This window comes from Lagopus muta, chromosome 5 (genome assembly GCF_023343835.1).
Source record: "Lagopus muta isolate bLagMut1 chromosome 5, bLagMut1 primary, whole genome shotgun sequence".
NCBI lineage: Eukaryota > Metazoa > Chordata > Aves > Galliformes > Phasianidae > Lagopus > Lagopus muta.
Window position 1 is genome coordinate 36,524,754 of NC_064437.1, and position 22,539 is coordinate 36,547,292.

The window sequence follows — 22,539 nt, forward strand, 5'->3', positions numbered from 1 at the left end:
AAGACAGTCAGCACATAAAATAGGTCAGCATCCCCTATCAGTCATGAGGAATTCCACCACGACCAGAAATCTGTAATACTGTAGATTGTAGACTGAATGGAGATTTTATGAAGATTAGAAATACTGTTGAAAACGCAAAGCTAACTTGAGGATTCAAGGGTATCTAGCAGCTTTCAAACTAATTGTACCCAGTTCCTGTCACTATGCTGCAAAATTATCTGAAATACTGTTTAAATGATGTAAGTTATTTATATCAGGCTTTCAGTTAGGAACTTGTTTATTTACTTATCTTTTACGTGACTTCATATCCAAATAGTTTCTTGGTTTCACTTCCTCACTCTGGCCATCTTGTTCAGTTTTTCTGGTCTCAGGATAAATTTTTTAATCTGTAAATAACTCCACAGAGACCAAAAGTATTTTGAGCTCTCATAGTACTATTTTTTTTCTCTTTGTCTAACAGATCAATTAGTTACCAAATTAGACATTAAACTCATGCAATGGATAGCTAAACCAGTTGAATTGTGTGCGCTATTTTACTCTTGATGATTAAACAGAACTAATTAATAGCTCTGATACAAGAATATTCAGAGGACAAAAAAAACAAAACTTTTTATATTCAAATCATGTATTTGGAAATGTTTAACCTATTTTCAATTGCTTTCCAATAACTGAGTCAGGTGTTTAAGGCATAAATGCACTTGTAAACTGCCTTTGAAATGCAGCAGCCACTTCTGTCCTATTTCAAATCAACTTGGATTTGTCATCACAAGGCCCAGTTCATTTTCTCTGCTCTCTCTAGCTCCAACTGTATAGCTACTTAAAGAGCACATTCAGCATGTTTGTTGTTTAGATGTTAAACGTAGAAGCCAGTAACACGGCAGTAGGTGCCAAGCAGAGGCCAAAAACCCATTTATCACTTTGTATAATGTTCCTGTAAATAATCTTGCTTCTCCATACTGTAGGCCATTAATTTGCACTGGATAAAGATTAAGAAAAAGCAAGCTTTCCTAGCTAGAAACAATGAGATAACCATAACCTCTTCAGTCTGATGCAAGCAGCCTATTGTTTTCGTTCCTACTTACTACATTCATGCTGCATTTGGCTCATGTGCTTTAAAACCTTTTCTCAGATGAGAGCTGTAGCTAGTGTGACAGCTGTGTTGTGGAACCATCTTATAACCACGGTTATGGCAAGGCTGCGGTGGTGGTAGATTCTTGTGTTTGTTTGCTGCTGGAGGATTTTTTTCTTCTTTACAGCCTGTATCACTACAGTCAGTCTCAGAGGTGTGCATCAGTAGTGAGCTGGGGGTCAGCCTCTTCTCTCGTATAACCAGGATAGGACTAGAGGAAATGGCTTCAAGATGTGCCAGGGGAGATTTAGGCTGGACATCAGGAAATATACTTCTCTGAAAGAGCAGTCAGGCACTGGAATGGGCTGCCCAGGGAGGTGGTGGAGTCACCAACCCTGGAGGTGTTCAAGGAACATTTGGACATCGTGTTGAGGGACATGATTTAGTGAGTACTATTGGTAATAGGTGGACTGTGTGATCCTGTGGGTCTTTTCTAACCTTGTTGATTCTATGATTCTATGATCAGCGTCCTGGGTGGCTGTAAGCCTTGTGTAGGGCAGTGCTCGTGGCACTGCAGTGCCCCAAACCTGCGGTTTAACCCAGAGTGGCTGTTCTGTGGGACCTCTACCTCTCTGGAGTGGCTGCTGGGCCTTGTGTAGCCACTGTGAGTACCAGTGAGGAGTGGCGGCTCGCTAACTTTTAATGGAGCAGCCACAAGCCACGGGGACCGGGGCTGCCCGCGGTTCTTTGCGGCTGAGTGGGGGGAGTGGGGGGAGTGGGGGGAGTGGGGGAGGGGGCCGCGCGCCGTCCCGCGCCTTGTGCCCGCCGAGGCCCGGCGGTACCGCCCGCCTCCTTCCTCCCACACAAACTACAGCTCCCGGCGGGCGCCGCGCGGGGCGGGGCGGGGCCGGCGAGGGGCGCGCGTGCGCGGCGGCGGCGCGGTCGGTTGAGCGAGGCGGGGTGCGATTGGCTGCGGGCGGCGGCCGGGCGTGGGACGCGCAGTGACGGAAGGAGCGGGGCAAATGGCGGAGAGATGGTCCCGGGCCCCGTCCCGAGAGCGGCGATAATTCCGGCGCGGAGGAAGCGGCGCCGGAGGAGGCGGCGCCGGGGGCCCTAACGCCCGCGCCGGCCCGGAGAGCCGTGCGGGAGCCGCGGAGCAACCCGGTCGGGCGGCGCCTTTCGTCGGGCGGCGCCTTCGGTCGGGCGGCGGAGCGGGATCGGCGGCCGCAGCCGCGTCGGCGGCACCGCCCGCAGCGCGCCGGGCCCGGGCCCCGCCGCCACCGCCGAGGCCGAGGTGGGTGCGGCGCCTCGGGCCCGCGCGGGCGGAGGGGAGCGGAGCGGGCCTCGCGGCCGGCGGGGAGGAGCCGGCGGCACCGCGCCGCTTCCGGGGCGGCCCGGCGGGGTCCTCTGAGCGGCGCCTGTCCGCGGGGCAGCGCTCGGAGCCGCGGGGGAGCGGCGCGGGCCGGGCCGGACGGGGGGCGGCGGCCGCCGCAGGGTGCGCGGGACCGGGCCGCGCCGCCCTCGGGCCGGGCTCGGAGCGGCGCGGGGCGGGGGAGGGGGCCGGCGGGAGGGGAAGTGACATCAGGCGGCGGCGGGGGGGTGACCCGGTTCCGCCGAGCCCCGCGGGGGGAGGAGGGAAGGAGCTGTCACCGTGGGATTTCGTCAGCCGCCTCCCGGCCCGGCTCTGGCCCCGCTTATGTAAGGGCGGGGGCGGTCGGTGGCGTTGGCTGGCGGGGTCCGAGCCCCACGGGGAGGCGGCGGGCGGCGCCGGTCTCTGCGGGCCGCTCGGCTCCTGCGCCGCTCCGAGCGGGAGAGCGGGCGGGCGGGGCGGGAGGAGCTCGGGCCCGTTGTGATCTCGCGGCGAGCGAGGAGCGGAGGAGAGCTGCGACGGGCTGGGGACCCGCTTTGGTGGCGCTCCGGTACGCGGAAGTACGTCGGCGTTTCCTGATCTTTAACCCCGGTCCGAGCCGTGCGTTGTCGGTATTTCCCCGGCGCTCGTCTGTTAACCTCTTTGCGTTACGTAGAGGGTGCGTTTGAGTATCGATGGTTTGATTTAAAACGCCTCGCGAGATGAACTTGTTGTTCCCGTTAAAGAGGTAATCCGGGTTGTGTAACTCTGATTTCTGAAAACGAGGTCCTCCCGATTGCAGCAGGCTTCTCTTTGGAACTGCAAACCACAGGCGGCAGTTCAAATACATCGATGCATTTGCAGGTGCTGAAAGTGTCAGGGGATGGAGATACGTGAGTCAGGGGTTTGGGAGGAACAGGGACTTTTCAGGAGTGCCATGACTTTTTGCATAAGAGTCACACAGAAATTGAGACGGCATTAAATATTTCGTATGTGTAGTTGTGAGAGCTGACTCTTTTCCTCTGCAAAATGTGTTGGTGTTGCAGTTGTGAGTACTTTCAAACATCAACGAAGTGAGCCTACTGAGTTTGATTTTTTTGTTGTTGTTTGCAGATGGGGAGATCTTAGCTTTGCTCTTGGTTGGAAAATAGGAATTGAAAGCAAGATGTAAGGGAGTGAAAAATTCTCTGGTTCAGCAGCGATGTTTGAGGTAGCGTGCAGCAGCTTGTGACACTGCAAAAAGGGTGAAGGTGGGCTGAAGAGTGACTGCTGTAAGCCATCCCAATGTGTTCCCAGAAGAAGTAGGGTTGGTAGATGGGCATGTGCCTTTATCATCTGTCTGCTGAATGGCCAGGAGAAGTGGTTGTCCTGCATCTTCTGCACTGCAGCACCACCTGGTTCTGAAGCCCAGATGTGATGTTCCTAATTCAATTAGCTCAGAAATGACCTTATGAGTTGCTTAGTTCATATAATAGGGGAAAGTCGACCAGATAAAAGGAAACTATTGTTAGTGAGGCAGTCTTCCTAGAACAAAACATAATGATGTTTCTGGAAACTGGTCTGACTTTTTTTGGCAGAAGCTGCTCTGGTACTTCAGGTGGAGATGAAAACATGATGGAAAGACAGCATGTCACTTATTCAAGGAAATAAGAACAGTTCTCCCTAACAAACAGTTCACATAATAACTTTAGTGGCCTATTTCTCATAGACTATACAGTAAATGAAGGCAGATGACACTTTGGAAGTAGGATTTCTTTGATTCCATACTTTAAAGAATTATTCCACCCCCCTCCCCCACCTCCTCTTTTTTAGCAGGCTTTTCTCCAGAATGGAGAGAGCTTTCAGACTTGATTAGATTCAGACTGACTATAAAGAATTCCAATTTCCTATTGATGTATGGGCCAAAATGAAAAATAAAAATAAAAATTAAAAAAAAAACAAATTCTGGTTTACAGAAGTTACACTTGTTTTGTGCTACGTTGCCATTTGTCCTGTAGCTCAAGTATTTGTTTTGGAGAGGAGGCAAAATGTAACAAACTGGTCTGTCTTCCCTCTTGAGTGGAACAAAAGTAGAAACAGAACACATGTAGGGAACTGTTTAAATTTGTTCCTGTTTAATTTGTTTATATTTAAACTTTATTCTTCTGGCAGAGAAAGCTGTGGATCCGGCTGCAGTTCTAACAGCTTGTAGACGATCATGGCTCATGCTGTCTCGTATAAGCTGACCTCCATGCTCTTGGACAGGAATTTAGAAGGGTCTCCTCAGTCCTGTCTGTCGATCAAATCAATCTTACTCCTGGGGAATTGCTGTGTATCAGTGCTGATCATGAACATGCATGTCGTATTTGGAAATAGTATGCTTGCTAAGCAAGCCTGAGTGCATGAGCAGAACAAGGGCTGAAGTTGTCATCGTTATTTGTGGTGAATTATTATCTGAAATATCTGAAAGACTTGAACTAGGAAGAATCTTTCTGAAAGTATGCAGTGTTGCTATACAAGCAGAGAGCTGCATGTTTAGATGTGCTTTCTCCTGATGTTTCATGAAAGCAGTACCATCTACTCTTGAAAATATGAAGCTAGAACAAAGCAATATCAGAAAGAATGTACGGATGGGGGGGTATTTGATAAGGATTTATTGTGCCTTGTCTTGATTAAATACATGCAAATAACTCAGCTCTGAGTGACACCAGACAATAGGCTAGATGCTGTGTAAGCACGGGACCTACAGTAATGATAATATCTAGATGAATTAGTCTGTAGAATGGAGCGGGTGATATTGCTTGTGTTAAATGTAGATGCTTGGTGCTCGTAGGCTAAACAAACGGTGGAGGTGCAACCATTTGTGCTAAAATGTTTGTGAATTTGTTTCTTTCATTTTTTTCCAACAGAGAATATGAAACAGGAGCCAAAATGACATCCCGATTTGGAAAGACCTACAGCCGGAAAGGGGGAAACGGCAGTTCCAAGTTTGACGAAGTGTTTTCCAACAAACGGACCACCCTTAGCACGAAATGGGGAGAAACCACCTTCATGGCCAAATTAGGACAGAAGAGGCCCAGTGTCAAAACTGACATTTCCGAAGTTCCTAAAAAACCCCGCGTTGAAGATGAGGTAACGGAGGATCCGTTTGGGTTTGACAGTGATGAAGAATCTCTTCCCGTGTCTTCAAAGAATGTGGCACAGGGTAAAAGCTCCTCCCAGCTGGACCCAAATGAAGCTGCTCAGTCTGAGGACTTTGCTTCTCTACTTGAAGCCAACAGCAAAAGTAATCAGCCAGACGGTGGAGAAAACACTGCATCCAGCAAGCAAATACCTGCTGACAGTACTGCTCCTCTTATAAAAGAAAAGAGCACAAGCAAAAATGTAGAAGATGGAGAATGCAAAGGCAGCAGTGCTAAACCCGCATCTGCAGGTACGTTTACTCAGCTGTCCAGATAGCTTTGTTATTCAATTTTTACCATTGTACATTTAGAATCAGTGCTTTCTGAAATCTTTTATGTGTTCAAACTGTAGGGCAGCCCGTAGGATATGCTATTTAACTAAGAGCACCAATAAACATCTCACATTTTGCATATTGATCTGAGATTCTTGATACTTAGTTCTTGTCTCCGCAGATTCAGATACAATATGTTAGTCCACCTTGAGTAGAATGGAATATTAACCTCATTTTTTAAAAAAAAACATTGTCCTGATCCCTATACTTTTGTCTTTTTAAACATGGGATGAGTAGGGGGTAGTACAGAATGCCTTATTCTGTAGTTACTGGCCTTAGTTTAGTGAAGGTACGCAGTCGCTTTGATGCAAGTGCAGATGTAGCTCATGATCTGCTTTTGTAATTATTTGTATGGACAAAGCAGTCTTCTGAACTTCAGTTGCCTAGAGGCATGTTAATTTTCTTAATTACCACACCTTTATCAATGTGTATGTGAAAAGCTTTGCATCTGTAAAAACAGAATTCTGTTAAGCTTATTTGGGGGCTGTTTCCAGAACCAAACTGAGAGATATCTTTATGCTTCAGAGAGGGAATTCACAGAACATCACTTAGGCAAGATCACATGTCATTACATCTCCTTAGAAGTTTTCACATAATGGGCTGATTAAACTGTAGCTTCTAAAATTGGGCAGAAGATCACATTAGATGAACCTTGATGAAGCTGACACCTACTGACTTGCTCTGGATTATCATAATCAACTTTAATGAGAAGTACTTATGTAACTTTGAATTCTCAGATACTGTTAACTTATCCTTGGGATCAGAAATTGGAGTGGACTTGTTCACTTCATAATGCAGTAGACAAGGAAGATGCCAAATAGCGCAAGATATACACAGCTCAGTAATTTTGTGAGATAACCTTACTGAAAGAAAACCAAGACATCGGGATGGAACTTCAGTTTGACAGATGAATTGGTGGAATCTGTAGTTTTCTTCCTGTTTTACTCTTATTTTCCTGCTGAAATATTTCTGATTTTCATGTGGTTTTCTGTGGAATATTAATCTGTAAATGTGGTACACTCTCATTTGGTAAATACAGTTTGGTTTTCTGAGTTTGAATTTAGAGATGGGAGAGTCTCCTCCCCCAGTATTTACAAGGAGAAAGCAGTGAGTTTTCCTGCTTAATAGCAGCACAATTTTAGGACGAAATGGCTTCCACGTATAAGTCTTGTTTGATAAGTATTTTTTGAGTTGGAAAAGAGCGCTTGCAAGCTGTGGAGAGAAAATTCGTGGTGCATGAAATGCCAGGAGGAACAGACCTTAACAAACCCTAACTTAGGGGAAGTTGCTTAACAGTTCACTGAGTATCTGCTCACCTGGCATGCTGGCTGCAGATCAGTCAGAAAGTGTGGGACGAGGCGCATCTTGGCCTGATAATGCTCTTCTTTCAGACTGCATTCTTGTGAACAGTTTAATCTTCATTTCATTGTATGTAGAAACCTATTCTGTAAATCTTTTTCTTCAGAAATTAAGTTCAAACGAAAGTATTGAAGTAATGTTAGAAAACCTGGACTGTAGCTTTGATGACAGTGTTTATTTTGGACAGGTAATATAAATGAAACTTGGAGAGTTTAAGCAGATACTGTGCTTGTGTGTAGTAACCAAAATAAATATGTGGTCCCTGAAAATGTCACTGGGAACATTGAGCAATTAGAGATAGTGGTGTAGTCAGCCAGTATAAATATGGCTACTTCAAAAGCTTCTTTGTCGTGTTGATTATTAAGTGAAGTCTGATGGTACCGGGCTGTTTATCAGACCTGAAGAGGGTTAATTTTTTTATAGCCCCTTGTTATCCTTAGCTGTAGTGTATGTACTTCACTGCTTACATATCCTTACCTTTTCCATAATCATTCTCAACTACTTGGTGACTCTTGCCCTCTACCAGATTCAGCCAAATTTGTTCAAAGAGCTTATAGATCCTGGAGACAGCAAGCAATTCCTGAAGAGTGGAGAGAAATAAAGAAAGAACGGTGTTAATAGTCCCACCGTGAGAGAGACCGCAATGTGAGCTCAACCTTAACCCACATACTGTGGTGCATATCTAGTATAAGAAACTAGGTTATATAGGTGCTGATGTTCGTGCTGCACTTGTTTTAAGTGCTTTTTGCTAGTCCTTGGCATGATATTGAATTAAGAGAGATGAGCCAAGGTCTCAGAACTTTCTGGTAGCGTGTTCTGTCGTTGTGTTGTAATCCTTATGCTTGAATAAAGTGAAAACTGTGGCTCTCACAAACTGAGAATTACTCTTCAGCCTAACTTTGCTCCAAATGTACTTCCTTACATCAGTGTTCATTTCTTTGTTAAAATGAAGGTGATGCAACATCAGTTAATTTTAACTAATATTTGGTATTAAAAGGGAGTCTGTTGTTGTTTCAGTGGTTGTGCAACTTTTTTTGTGATGCGGTTGGGGATCTTTATCTTTTATTTAAAATGGCATGACTTATGGGTCTTTTTTTTTCCCCAATTGCCTTTGGCTTGTAGTTGTGACAATCTTGTTTAGAGGGCTTTGAGAAGCTCTTAATGTGGAAGGCTTCTCCTAATCTTTCCCTTCTGTTGCTTGATGAAGGCTTGAGGCAGAGTGAAGAATGTCCATGAGTAATCCTGTGTGTGAGAGGCAATTTGCAGGTAGTAGGAGTTCAGGTAACTCAGAAATAGCAAAAGAGTATTCAGTATTAATAGCCACTGTTAGATCACCTTTGTTAAGGTAGAAGAATGTGTTAACTGGAAAGAAAATGGAGTCATTTGAAAGTTATTGAAATAGTAATTTGTATCGTGCAGAAATGCAACAATTCAGTAGCTAGCAGGTGAACTTTTTATGAGGGAGGCAGATTTTCACTCTTGGTACCAGAAGGACAAATGTGGCTGTTGTATGCTGTATAGTTTAGTTCTTAGGTATTCCTCAGTAGCTCTTAATGCCCTTATTTCTCACCTGGGGCTCATGCACATACCAGTAGCAAATCTCAATGACAAATGCAATCTTGCTTAGTAACTTCAGCTTATGCAGTGCAGGAGAACATGGTACAGTTTTGCTTAACCACTTCATGACTTCCTATGTACAGAGCCTAGCTTTACTTAGCTGCCCAGAAAGAGGAGCGAGTGAATAGAGTAAGGTGCAGAAAACAGTTGTTCGGAGAGGAAGATAGTGTGAGCCATCAGGTCTGTTCCCTATGGACTGTCCTGATAGTTCTGTGATGATGTGTCTGCAAAGCCTCTGCATCCTGATTGTGTGGGTGGGGTGCCCTATCTTTAGAGCTACGTTTCAGCTTCTCAAATGCAAGGTTAGCGATACTCCAAAATTACATTGGGCAGCAAGATTTGTCAGCATCTCTGAAATTCTTTCAGAGCTTCTATTTTGTGTGTAACAGTGGCACAGTCATTTAAGATAATAGTTAGACTTTAGTGATCTTACCTTATCTTCCTTTTGCAGAGCTGTTGAATGTATTTTGTTTACTGATTCAGGAAGAATTTCGGTTATGTCATGTTCTGTCCAAAAATGGAGCAAAAAAGCTGGGGGGAAATGAATGAGGCCTGTGCATTTGGCTGTCTTAGGAGACAGCTGGTAGCAGCCATGATTAAGAAGAACTGCAGCTGTGCTCAGGCTGGCTCAAAACATTAAGAAAGCGATAGCTGGGAGTGGGATTGGTTTGGCAGAAGATGTGTACCTGTAGGATTTCAGTGTGGCAAAGCTTATTTAGGCGGCTGTGTTAATGCAGAGTATACACTTGATGTTTATCCCCCCACCCTTCCATTGTCTCGTTCTTATGTTTCCTCCTGTTTGTGTTGTCCCTTCTCCTATATGTGCAGAATACTGTGATAATGCTTCTCTTTTTTCAAAAGTATGAAAGAACTGAAGTTCTGCTTAAATTTCAATGTGTGTAATTGATCTGCTAAATTAGAAATGCTTGAGAAAACACTAGGGAAGTAAGCTTCTGGTTGTGTGTCAGAAAGTCTCTGGACACAGTGTTCTCTCATTTTTAAAAAGTTGAACTAACTGCATTCAGAAAAGTTGTTGGGTGCTCCCAGAAGGAAGAGCCTGCGAAAACGTACACCTCTCTCCAGCTGGCCTGGCGTGCAGGGGTGTAGGAAGCAGTTGGTGAGGCAGCCATTTCAGGCTCCAACTGCTGAGATCTGTAGTACTGTATTGCTACTGTACCATTAACTGCATGGAAAATGTTATTCAACTCCAAGCTGTTAGTTCATATTTTCATTTAAGAAACTGCAACTGTATTCAGTAAAAGGTTTCAACTTATTTATGAGTGGTGGTTGAAACCAGACTGACTTAAAAGTCTAAGGATACATTTTTAATGGTTATTAGTGCTGCTGTATTATAATTTACTTCATTACTCTGTTTTCAGAAGGGCTTACAGTACAGGAATTGGTGGAAACAAGCATTTATTAGCATGTGCCAGCTACTTGTGTTGCTGGTGACACTTTGTCTTGCTTTCCCTGCAAGGGGGAAGCAGTTATCTTGCTGGGTCAGCTTTCTCCTGCTGTTCCAAGTGAGCAATGCCCTTCTCAGTTACCAGGGAAGAGTAACGTGCCTGTTCCACTGCGCTTTTCATCACAGGTGAGGATGTGAGGCAGAAAAGTAAGGATTTTGAAGAAGTTTTGCTCTGGCTGACAGGAGCTGCAGGAGCTGTTGTTTTTACGTTAGCATGTGACAGCTGCTCCAAATCCCTGGTGGTATTTTGCTTTCCTAGCAGGAACAAATGTCTGTGAGGGATTACTTATATGGCATAAACAGAGGTCCAAGGTGAGCAATCATAATATGGTGCTGAGGATTTGGTCTTCTGCAGGAAGCCCCAGTCTGGGGTGTTTCACCAGCAGCAGTCCTTCTGACAGCCAGCATACAGGCTGGCCTGAGCTCTTCTTACAGAACCCTGGCAACCTTGCACTTGTCTATTTCAGAATTTCTGCATTGAAGATTTGTATTTCTTTAAGAATTGTCTGGTTTGTTGCATGAGGCCCAAGTGCAGTTTTGCATCACTAAATGAAAGAAAAACTGGGCACTGTGTGATGACTCACCGACAGAGATGCCAGCACAGGTTCTGTCCAGCTCCGCAAAGTCATGTGCTGGGTGCCTGGGTTAAAGCAGTGGCTTTTTAGGTGCTGTATCATTAAATGGAATGGCTGTATCTAGGTGATATGCAAAAAAAATTGAATGTGTCTTCTAACAACCTGTATGTTTAGAGTAACCAGCTACAGTGAGGAGCTGTGTGTATTGGAACTCATTAACGTGTATCTTTTTAAATAGTAAATTTGGGCTTTCCATATAAATTACTTTAGAAATTTTCATATTCAGGATATACGAAAGGGAAAAAGAGAAACAAAATGTTTTTAAGGAACATAGTTTTGTGACAGCAATAAAGTAAATCTTGTCAATTTAGGGTTTTCATGGAACTCTGCAAAATACAGAGAACTTAAAGCATCTTCAAAGAAGCAAAACTGTCTGTTCAGCCTGAGTATGAACTTGGTGGGAATTCATTTTGATTCTGAGTGTAGAGAGTGAGCATTACTTAGAATCTGTAATCATAGCTTTGGGATATGGTGGTTCTATAATTTTATCTGTTTCAGTGAGTGTCAGCTATGAAACTGGTCTTGAGAGTCTAATCTTTTGAGGCTCTTATGTATCTTATCTTCTGTTTATGCCTGCTAACAGATCTTGCAGGCATCAATGGATAAAGATGTTATCTAAGTGGCAAATTTTGCCCATTTCTTAGAATTGTGTATTTTATATCCATAAGCTTTTTTTCTGTTTCCCAGCTGTTCAATCATAGGCAGAAAGCATAGCAAAGGCATTTAGTCTGTAACCTTTTCTCCTTACCAACCAAAATATTTGATTTCCCATGTACAGTAGAAGAAAGAAAGTAATGAAACTCATTTTCATATTTGGAAAAAAAGATGGCTTTTTCTACAGCTAGTAAATCTGTCCAAACCAGTGAAGACACTGTATGTCTTGGTTGGGCTCTCTTCCCAGAAATGAAGAATATGATACAAGCACCGGGTAAAGATTCGTCTTTTCCTTTAGCTTGGCCAGCTTCAAGTTGTAAAGTGATGTAGCATTATGCTCTGGAAAATTGGTGAGAGTTATAACTAAGCCATAATAAATGTTCCTGAATGTTGAGGAACATCAGGCAGAGCTCATAATGAGCTTACAAACTGCTTCCTCCATCTTGTGTCAGTGCTGTGTTCTCGTACTGGATCCCATTAATGTATGTGCCCTCAGTGCTTGGAGATAATGGATAGCCGGGTCCTGGATACCAGTCTCTACTTTTAATCTTAAAGCCTGCTTTTTTGATGTTTCTTTTTTTTTGCTTTTGCCTCTGCCTAGGTGGTCAGATGTCATTTGGAGAGAAATAGAGGAATATCAAGTTGGATTCATGCCACCTGCCTGCCCTTTAAAAGACGTCATTGCCTTTGACTAACTTTAACATCTATGCGTTCAGAATAAATTCTGTGAATTTGTGTGACTAATAACAAAGAAACCTAGCTTAAGTCTGAACATTAGTTTTCTGTGGATAGCAATTTAGTCATGTTCTTTTTAGTTTTAAAATGAAGGCTTTTCCAGCTGGCTGCACAGCAGTGAAGGTGTATAAGTTCCCATTCAATACAAGTAAAAGAAGGCAGTACGTCTTTCATCCACAGCTTCAGGAAACCTTGGTTAGCAGTCACCAAGAACTGGTAGAAATGAGAGAAAACTCACTGAGTTCAAGTTTGTAGCACTAACAGGGTGCTCTGCTGCCCTGCAGCTCTTCTGAGCAGCGCTTTGCGTTGGGAGTCACTGTAGCTACACGCTGAGAGGCCAGCCTGGGCTCAGAGTAGCTTCTAAATGACAGCAGGGCACTGCAGCTCTATTGCTGAGTTGTTAACCAAAAGATACAGTGTTTGACTTCAGGCAATTGGTGTTGGAATTGGAAATGATGATTTGATTTTTTGGAGTTGAAATTGATGTTTTCAGCTTTGGAACTGAGCTGCTTAAGTCTTATGAGTTAATTGGAAATTAGATTGAATTGAAATGGGGTCTGGGGTGGGGTATATATTTGCTGGTGTCTGGTTTGGATGATGGTAATTTTGCCAACAAGAGTGTTAGGTTTCCAAAGGGGTTTTTTCCCATCGGCTTTGTTTAGGATTGTATCTTGGTATATGTTGTACCCTGAGCACATTCAGACTGTGAAATCATTGACTCTTGCAGGTTGTTTAGCTAGTAGCAAGAGTTGAGCTTTATTCGGAGCTTCAGTTTTCCCTGTCGAGTAGGAGGTACTTGGTCAAATATCAGATCTATAGTGAGAAATGGAGGGAGATGCTATTAGGACTTCCCTTTCTGCATTAGCACACTTAATACTTTTGGGCTTTGCCTGGAACCAGTTGTGACCTTGTTTGAATTAATGCAGCTGTAACACTGTTTTGGTGTGCCATGAGCAGGGATGAGGATGGTACCATAATGTGTACCCCAATGCTAGATGTGTAACACTGGGTTGTTTCAGTACAGTGTTGTTACTGTAAATATTCTGTAATGTCATTGGAGATATGAGAAGGTAGAGGCTTGAGCTGTATAAAAAATTCCAGTAAAGATCTCTGAAGCTGCCCAGTCAAAAATCTAAGGTCCTGTAGTTTGCCTTAGTGGAATGTGAGGAAGATGGGTAGAAATCCTGGAAACACTGCAAGCTCCTGAGATGGCTCTGCACCATGCAGTGCTTCTATCCTCTCCTCCTCTGTCCCCACTTTCTCCTCCTTTCTCCCCAGGTACTTTCAGGTGGGCTCTGGTGTTCTCGGACTGTATTGCCTTCCAAAATCACTAGACAGAAAGCTTTGCATGAATTACTCTCTGATAGTTTTTGAGCCATGTGAACAAATGATTTCTCAGTCCTCTTTTTGAGTTGTCTGCCCACGGTAAGAAAAGGTTTGTGTTAACATCAGTGGTCCAGCTTGACTTGTCCAGCAAGGCATTTGCTCTGGAAGAGCTGCTGGACTTTATTTTTTGTTCTTTAAGACAATATGTAACTTAAGATGGAAGGTAAGAAGGAAGCATACTGGAGGTTGTTGTCCAGTCTTCAATTACTGTTATTTTTATGGATTAAAAAGTTAAAAAGAGTTAAAAAGAAAATGACTTTTTTTTCTCTGCCAATTCCTGGACACCTCGCAATTTTTTTGAAGACCTTTTACCATCTCAGTAAGTCTGTATGATGTTTTCTGCTAGATGATTGAGCGAAATATTTTGTTGTGAGATCTCTACTTTTTCCATATAGTATGATGAAAAATTGTGGTGCTTCTGAGGATGGTCAGAGGGCAGGCTTTGACTTAAACACCTTCTAAAATAAGCACCCATAAGGCATCTTAATGAAAAGGTGAAGTTGAAATTTGAGACATCTTAAAGTGAAAGTTACTAAGAACTGACCGAGGGATATAGGTGTAGTGTCCATATAGAATGTTTCACTTTCTTAAAGAAAAATTTGTGTCGAATGGTCATCAAAGCTGGCTGGGAGATGAATCACTGTATTCACTTACCTGAAACTGGAGTTGAGTTGTGTGCATCTGACTGAAAACATCTTGGTGTGTTTAGTGAGGGGGAGCAGGAGTTGCTCTTTTTATATTTGTCAGCATTTCTTAAGACATCCCTATCTTTCTACTGATGTAAACTAAACCATAAAATAAAGCAAGGGGGTACATGTGGGGGTATTATTCCTTCATCTGATAGCCTTATTTTGCCCGCAGTCGGTTAGATTGGTTCTCTCATACTTTAGTAATTAAGTTCTAGAGACTTAAACAAATGGTGGTTACTGCACAATGTTGTTACGGTTCTTAGAAATGTTGTACTAATACCTGGAAGAAAGACTAGTGAATTATATTGTTCTGTGATACTGCTGATCTGGAATTACCTGGGAGATTTTTTCTGTCATATGAACCCTGGAAGAGCTTAATTGCAGTTGAAATCAGGAGGAGAAATTATACTGCCTCTTCCAAACCACAGAGTATCTAATCATACACATTTAATATTTTTTTTTTTTTGTATTTTCTTTGTGCATTTTGCATCTGTAGGTAAATTGAAATGTTGCAGTTTCCTACAGTCCTGCTAGCTTCAGCTGTAATAGCCAGCACAGGTGGAGACTGTAATTTTTAAAATCAAGTGTAGATTATTGGGTTCACTCATGTTGTACACCTTTAGCAGTGAACGAGCAATTTGTGAGTGAATGCTTACAGAAACTCCTGGCTGGCTGCTGTTGATCTGCTGCTGGTGAGAAGACAGGGGTTTGATCAGGTATTCCTTGAGGAAGTACTCGCCTGAATGTAACCGTTCAGTTTTCCACTAGTGCATTGTGACAATCCAGTTTTAGAGCCAAACTTCGTCTCTTGTACAGAAAACAGCTTACTGGTGAAATTTTTCATCAGCCTTGCTTATGAAAAACCTTTGTGGTTGCAGTTAGTGTACTCCCTAAACTTTAGGGAGTGTGCTTTAGATAGTGATCTTTAGTGAAGAGCTAAAAGTGTACTCTCTGAGTATTTTAAATTATCTTTAAATACTCCATTTTGTGCTTAAGAACTGGAAGTTTGAGAACATATTTGCATGTGTGTGTTACAGGGCAGTCATGCTTCTTGTGATGCTGTAGCAGCAGAGTGTTTATAAAATGACAGTAAGATTTTTTTCCCTTGTAGTTTGTTAGTTTATTTGTAAACAGATTCCCTGTTTTTGTTTGTTTGTTTTAAAATATTGGAACTGGAGTGTATGAGATACAGATAAATATTTGTTTGGCCTGTTCAGTCTGTTTTCCAAGGATGATAGGTACATCCTCCTGAATGAGGAAAGGCTGAGATACCTGGGAATCTTTAGTCTGACAGAGAAGGCTGAGAAGGGATCTCATCCCTGTTTATAAATATCTAAAGTGTGGGAGTCAAATAGATGGGGCAGGCTCTTTTCAGTGGTGCAGCAGGACAAAAGGCAGTGGGCAGAAACTGGAACGCAAGAAGTTCCATGCAGACACAGGGAAGAACATCGCTGTACAAGTGATGGAGCACTGGAACAGGCTGCCCAGAGAGAAGGTGGAGTCTCCTCTGGAGATGTTCCAAGATCCGATGGATGCCGACCTGTGTGGCCTGCTGTAGGGAACCTGCTTTAGCAGGGGGGTTGGACTTGATGATCTGCAGAGATCCTTTCCAACCCCTGCAATTCTGTGATCTTATTTTGTGCTTTACAGTGTAAAAATAGCTGTTATGATAATGATTGAAGCTGTCCCAGTTCTACCAGTGGAACCTGACTGTCAAATAATTCAGAATCTGTTTTTATATAGGGACAGCTGTGATGTAATGTGTGTATGGTCATACGTATTCCATTTCTTTCTTGGGAAGAATAGATTTTATTTGATCCTGATATGACATAGGATAGAAAAACCGTTGCCCTTCTAAATAGATGTACTGAAACTTCTTTGTAGCAATTCAACAAAATATTGAGTAAGCAAAGACTGATGTGTGTCAATTGTATTATTCTACATTTTAAAACTATGGAATAGGAGCATTAAGACTACAGAACGAAATGTACCTTAGTGAGAGATTGAAAATCAAATTTTGTAGGTTGAATTTGCTGTTTCATGTCTGCGTACAATTGCAGCCTTCAGTTGCGTGGTAATACAAGACATGGGAGGGGAAAGAACACATTGTATGTTACCAAGTGCCATAATATTGGTTGGGCATGTCAGGTTATTGCTAGCAACAAATAGAAGTGGGAGTAACAAGATTTCTAGTAATATGTACTGATAGTGGAAGACCAAGATTGAACAAGATTCCGTTGCTGAGCTGGTTAGGATTGATGTTCTTTAGAGAATTTAGTATTACATTTTATATACACTGCAAAGAGATTCTTTTTTATTTCTAGCTGACTGTTGGAGCTTCAGTGTGAGACATGAGGTAAAATCCCAGAAGACTTGGATGCAGTCTGAGATACTACTTGTCCTTTATCCCTGAGGAGTTGCACCTAGGGTTAGATCTGTTTCCTGCAAAACTTGGCTGGCTCATCATTTCTTTTAGTAGAATTTCTTGTGCATTAAAATTCTTTTACAATCAGTGTGAGCGTGCATGGGCATTTAGATGATGCAATTTTGATTTTAAACGAACAAAAAAACCTAGAAAAGGTGCTGATGCTTGCTTTCCTCATCAAGAAGTTTGAAACCTTTTGGTAAGTGTAGTGAAATTTCTATGCCACTTGGGTAAATGGTGTCTGGTTAAGTTTAGGGAGATCAGGACTAGTGCTGAAAGCTGCTGAAGTGTTCATATTAGTGGTGAGTTTGGAAAGCATTTGCAGCATAACAGCGCCAAAGCTTAGGAATTTGCTTGCTATGAGTGGAGTGTCCTCCATTACTGTGGCATTCTGTACCTGTTTCTTGATACAAATTCTCTTCTAGCATTTTGTTCTACCCATCCCTATCACAGTTCCTTCTGAGTCTATGGTACAATTTGTCATTTGATACCAAAAGTAATGTTTTATCTACTACAAGTCTTTCCTGGCATTACTGTAGTGTGAGTGTTGGTCAGATCTGACACAAACTGCTTACAGCTGAATTTCTTCTTGACAGTGTAAGAAAGATGCAAGCGTGGCTGTGGATCAGACAAGTATAAGAACATAGAATCACAGAATGGCCTGGGTTGAGAAGGACCACAATGATCATCCGGTTTCAACCCCCTGCTATGTGCAGGGTCGCCAACCAGCAGCCCAGGCTGCCCAGAGCCACTTCCAGCCTGGCATTCATGCCTCCAGGGATGGGGCATCCACAGCCTCCTTGGGCAACCTGTTGCAGTGTGATAGCTTTGGCGGCAGCTGTTCCTTGGATTTGTAGAAGTTCATTATTAAAATTGGTCTTGAAGTAATTCACTTTATGGTTGTGATGAGAATCAGTTTGTCTCTTTTTCTTCGGGAGGTCTGAATGTTTCAGTTGGATACAGCAAAATGAGATAACAGTTGCTGAGATGTGTGCTGTTCTGTTCAGGGTACGTTGATCAAGACTGTTAAGGTACAAGATGTAAGGATCTGAGATCCGTAGCATTTTTAGTGCAGGTCGTACGGAATTACTTTCACTGGTTTTAGTAGCTGTACAGTTAGCATGGCAGACAGGGGGTTATACTATAGTTTTCAGGAAATTACGTTAATTGGTATCTCTAGCCAGTGCTGATTTCCATTTCTACTGTTACGATACCTCACTGCTGTGTAGTTCTTAGACCAGAACATACAAATGAGTGGCTGTAACTTGCTCCTGCAGCCCCTTTACTGAACACAGTGGGCAACCATGTGTCTTGTGGTATTAAAACTGAGTATCTGCAAACTTAGCCAGTCTACTGATTCTTATGTGTGATGGATCCAGTTCCTTTCAAGTTGCAAAAGGGAAAAAGCTCTTTAAGAGTGTGAAACAAAGGAGGTCTTATAGCATATGCATAACAAAACTTCTAACTTTGTCCTAACTCTGTTCTAACTCTGAAGTACTACCATAGTTTCAGTTGTTTATTACAAAAAGGATTTTGTGGGGAGGATAATACAGCACCCATATCCTATGTATCCAGATTTTTTTTCCCCTAGCGTAATTAGAAAATGCATTATGACCATCCTTTATCCCTAATTATTCATTGTAAGACACTGAGAAACGGATTAGGGTTTTTGCCATATCGGATGTTTCATTACTGACTTCTTTTTTTTTTTTTTTTTTTTTAATTTAGCAAAGGTTGCATACGAAGTATGTAGTGCATGCATTTAGGGCTTTCTGTTTTGTTTGTTTTTTTTTTTTTTCATGATATGTTCGTTTTCAAAATGACACTCATTTCAAACTGGTGTGTGTTTTTGCAAGTGATCATGAAGACACTTTATTATAGCAACAGCTTTAAGCTGGAATGCTTAGAAAACCTACCAGTATGGGTTGGGAGGATTGAGAACCTTTTAATGTTCTTTGTTATTAAGCACTGAATATTTACTGTTATTGTGATTTTTTTTCTAAGTTTGTCTGCAAGTGTTGATTGTTGTTTTAATCGTGCTTTTTAGCAATAATTCTTTTTTTTTTTTTTTTATGTGTGCAGATAAAACGCAGAATTTGAATGAAGATGATGAGAAGAACAGTCATTTCATCTTTGAGACTGCTGAAGACAGTAACAAAACAAATGCTGAGACTACGGACTCTTCTGGATACAAAACTGAAGCCAAGGACTTGCCTGATTCTTGGGACTCCCACGCTGGAAAACCAACAGACTCTGTATCAGAAGCATCTCAGACGAAGGGGCCTTTAAGAACTCACTTGTATGAATGGGATGATGAACCTGAAGACTCCAGAACTGGAGAGTACGTATTAGATTTTGACAGTGAGCATCTCTCAGAGATGAAGAGCAAGGATGAGGAGGGTGATAAAGAAGATACAGAAAATACAAAGGAAACCATTTGTGAAGAACTTGTGCAAACTATTCCTAGGCCAAGCAACTGTAGGACATACTGTAGATCCAACAAAGCAAAACAACAGGGGGCAACAAACTTTGACAAGCTAATGGATGGCACTAGCCAGTCTTTATCCAAAGCAAACAATGAGTCAAATAACGATGGTCTGAACCCAGCAAAAAAAGCTTCTTTAAGTAGTGGGACCAGTTACAGAGGGACGGTTGGACGGACTAGAGACTACACTGTTCTGCATCCATCTTGCTTGTCAGTTTGTAATGTTACTATACAGGATACTATGGAACGAATTGACGAATTTACCACAGCAACCCCTACTGACTTGGGAGAAGCTGGACGTTTAAGAAAAAAAGCAGACATTGCTACTACAAAGACTACAACCAGGTTTCGACCAAGCAATACCAAATCCAAAAAGGATGTCAAATTAGAGTTTTTTGGGTTTGACGATCAAGATGAGGGAGAGGGAGATGAAGGTGCCTCTAGAAGTTCTGGGAGTTCCAATTACAAAATTAAGTACTTTGGGTTTGATGACTTGAGTGAAAGTGAGGATGAAGATGAAGAGTGGCAGATAGCGGAAAGGAAAGCTAACAAAAAAAGAACTAGAGCTGCACCATCACCCTCACTACAGCCAACTTCTGACAGCAATGAAAACTGTTCCCAGGATAATCAGGTCAATACTAACACAGGTAAGCAGAGCTCTTCTAGAATACACATAAAATACTTGAATTCAGTTCTTTATTTTGTTCTTTTTGTAATGTGCTGAAGAGTTTGTGAAATGCTATCCTTGGCTTGGAAATTGAGAAGTCACATTTGCTTATTTCTGCTGTGGTCTTATTGCTTGCTGTTTTGTATCTGTTCTGAAATATGTTTTATGTCCCTTAGTGTCATGATAGAGGTAAGAGGATTTTCTTAAAAGAAGATTCTTACCTCTTTCCTTACACATACAGTATACTGTATTACAGCATACAGTACTCATGCCTGGAAGGCAGATATCTTTCTACAGAAGCAAATGCAAAACTGCTGAACTGAGAGCAGAAAATTGTGCTTTTTGAATGTATTTGTAACAGTTCAAACTTCACTCAGGAGAGGAAGGCTGTGGGGCTGTTGAAGGACATGTCAGCGTGCTGCCTTTGTGCGTTCCTCTGCGTGTTGAAGAACTTCCACTTTTGTTGCCAGTTTTCAGCAGCAATGCTGGTGTCTCTTTAATGCAGGTCGTACATGTCGTATATTTCTGTGTACACAGATGCACAGACACATGAATGAAAGTGTTTAGGCAGAATTTGCTGAGGAAGTTCTGGTGTTTTGGAAAAGTGAGATTGTTGTTTGGTTGTCTGTGTGTTCCATGAGGTGACTGAGCAAGGCTGCGGGAAGATATGTTGCTGAAGTAGGGGAGGAATAACTTTGGTGCAAGTCTTCTTTTATTTTTTCATATTCAGTAGTCTGGTATCAAAAAAATTTGTGCATGTTGTATTAAGTATTTCCAAATCCTGCTCTAGGAATCTCATGGTCCTTCACTTTGGAGCATGAAGCTGCAGAGTTTTTATCCCTTCGTTGAAGGGTAAGACTTTGTCTTGAGGAGAGTACTGAGGTCTAGCCTTAGAAATGCTGAAGAAACTGCTGTTTCTCTATACAAATAGTTTCTACTGAAATAAGTGAGAAATAAGAGTTTGTAGGGAAAGATGTTCTTTTCTCTGTTAAAATTACATGGTTCTCTAAGAAGGAGCAGAATTGTCTGTAGGACCTTTGAAGCAAAGGTAAGTATTACTGCTAACGATTTTTATGAACATTAGGAGGAACTTGATAATGATACTGTACTGGAAATGTGTTTTCAAACAAAAATCAGAGTTGTCTCTAGTTATGGTGAGACACTTGCATTCCAAACTCTTTGGAAAATGGGTTTCACTTACAGGGTCACTTATGAAATGCCCTATCTGAGTTCTTCTCTCTGACAAGTCTTTGTTTAGCCATTTGTTCCAAGGGAAAAAAAATCTCTCATACAGTTAAGGCAGCTGAGATGCTGATCCCTCAAACATTCCATTCTGCTGCTGTGCTCTGGAGCCTCAGTGTATCTCCAGTTTGCATTCAGCACTGCAGTCACAAAGGAGACTGGTATGTTCTGAGCTGTTGCAGGTTATTTCTGACATGTTTTGAAGAGATTGCCTTGGCACAGGTGGATGTAGGTTTGTTTACTGAAAGTTTTCAGCTGGGGGAAGGTAAGTTTAGTAACACAAACATGCAAATCAAATTAAAGGAAGCTCCAAAGACCAAATGGACAGCATCGTTAGTGCAAGAAAAAGTGCAGAACAGGTCAGTAAAGTTTGTTAGCCTTAGACTGTCTCACTGAACTGTCTTTTCTATTGTTCAGTTGTCCGCTAAGTTCACATGCTGAAGTGGTAAAAAGCTTGAGATGTCTGGCTTTTAAATTCTTTAATCATTTTCACAGCCACTTCTGTTGTAGTGGAGGCACCTCCTAACTTTGAGCTGGAGATTATTAGTGAAGTTTTGAGTTCTAGTTCAGGTTGCCTTTTCTAACTTTTATTTTTGTGGTTGCGGTCTCAGTTATCTCATCCTAGCCACAGAAACAGCCCTGTGATGTGAAGGCCTCCCAGCTGCAGGCATTTGGAATGCCAGGGGCTAAAAATGTGAATTGGAACTCACTAGCTCAGGAGCAGTGCCTGTGTCTATCTGGTAGCCAGAATGCAGGATGACTCCAGTAAAGAGAAACTCTTACTGTTCAAGTGATTCAATAGCTTGACTCTATGAATCAGTTGGCAATTGTATTCAAGGGAAATCTGAAGTAATGGCGAAGACAAGAATGTCTTAACCAAAAATACCAATTGAACGCTGCAGCTTTGTATAGCACACCTGCTTGTTTGGGACAGTGATATGCTGGAATAACTGCCTCAGTTTGTCTTCCATAAAAGACCCTTTCTTCCTGCTCTTTTGTTTAGTTTTGAAAATCTGGTAATATGTGAATGCAGTGCTTTTAGGATACCTAGAAGGCCACAGAGAACATTGCTCCAATAAGAGCAATCCAGATCATTTTATGATATTAACTATAGAAGCATTTGGTGTGTTAACAGTATCAAAAAATGCAGTGTGACTATAATAAGTAGGAGGAGTTAAAACTTCTTGAGAAATTGAATTTAAATGCATTTAATTTGATTGAATTAGTGTCACACAGGAGCAGAATTTCAACAAAAGCTTAAATGATTTAA

The 22,539-nt window shown here is 42.2% G+C and overlaps 1 protein-coding gene across 4 annotated transcripts in view; it reads left to right on the top strand.

Annotated features, from left to right (window-relative positions):
- The first annotated feature begins 2,056 nt into the window (after positions 1-2,056).
- The window catches only part of WAPL (WAPL cohesin release factor), a 58,949-nt gene continuing 38,466 nt past the window's right edge, over positions 2,057-22,539 (top strand). The window contains exons 1-3 of one of the 4 annotated variants that reach the window (XM_048944222.1): positions 2,057-2,363; positions 5,306-5,829; positions 18,958-20,007. In XM_048944222.1, coding sequence (XP_048800179.1) covers positions 5,328-5,829; positions 18,958-20,007 — 1,552 coding nt within the window. In that variant the 5' untranslated portion in view covers positions 2,057-2,363; positions 5,306-5,327. Of the gene's footprint in view, positions 2,364-2,670; positions 2,768-2,887; positions 2,999-5,305; positions 5,830-18,957; positions 20,008-22,539 lie in introns of those variants that run through there. The other 3 variants (XM_048944224.1, XM_048944223.1, XM_048944221.1) reach the window with 3 other exon arrangements.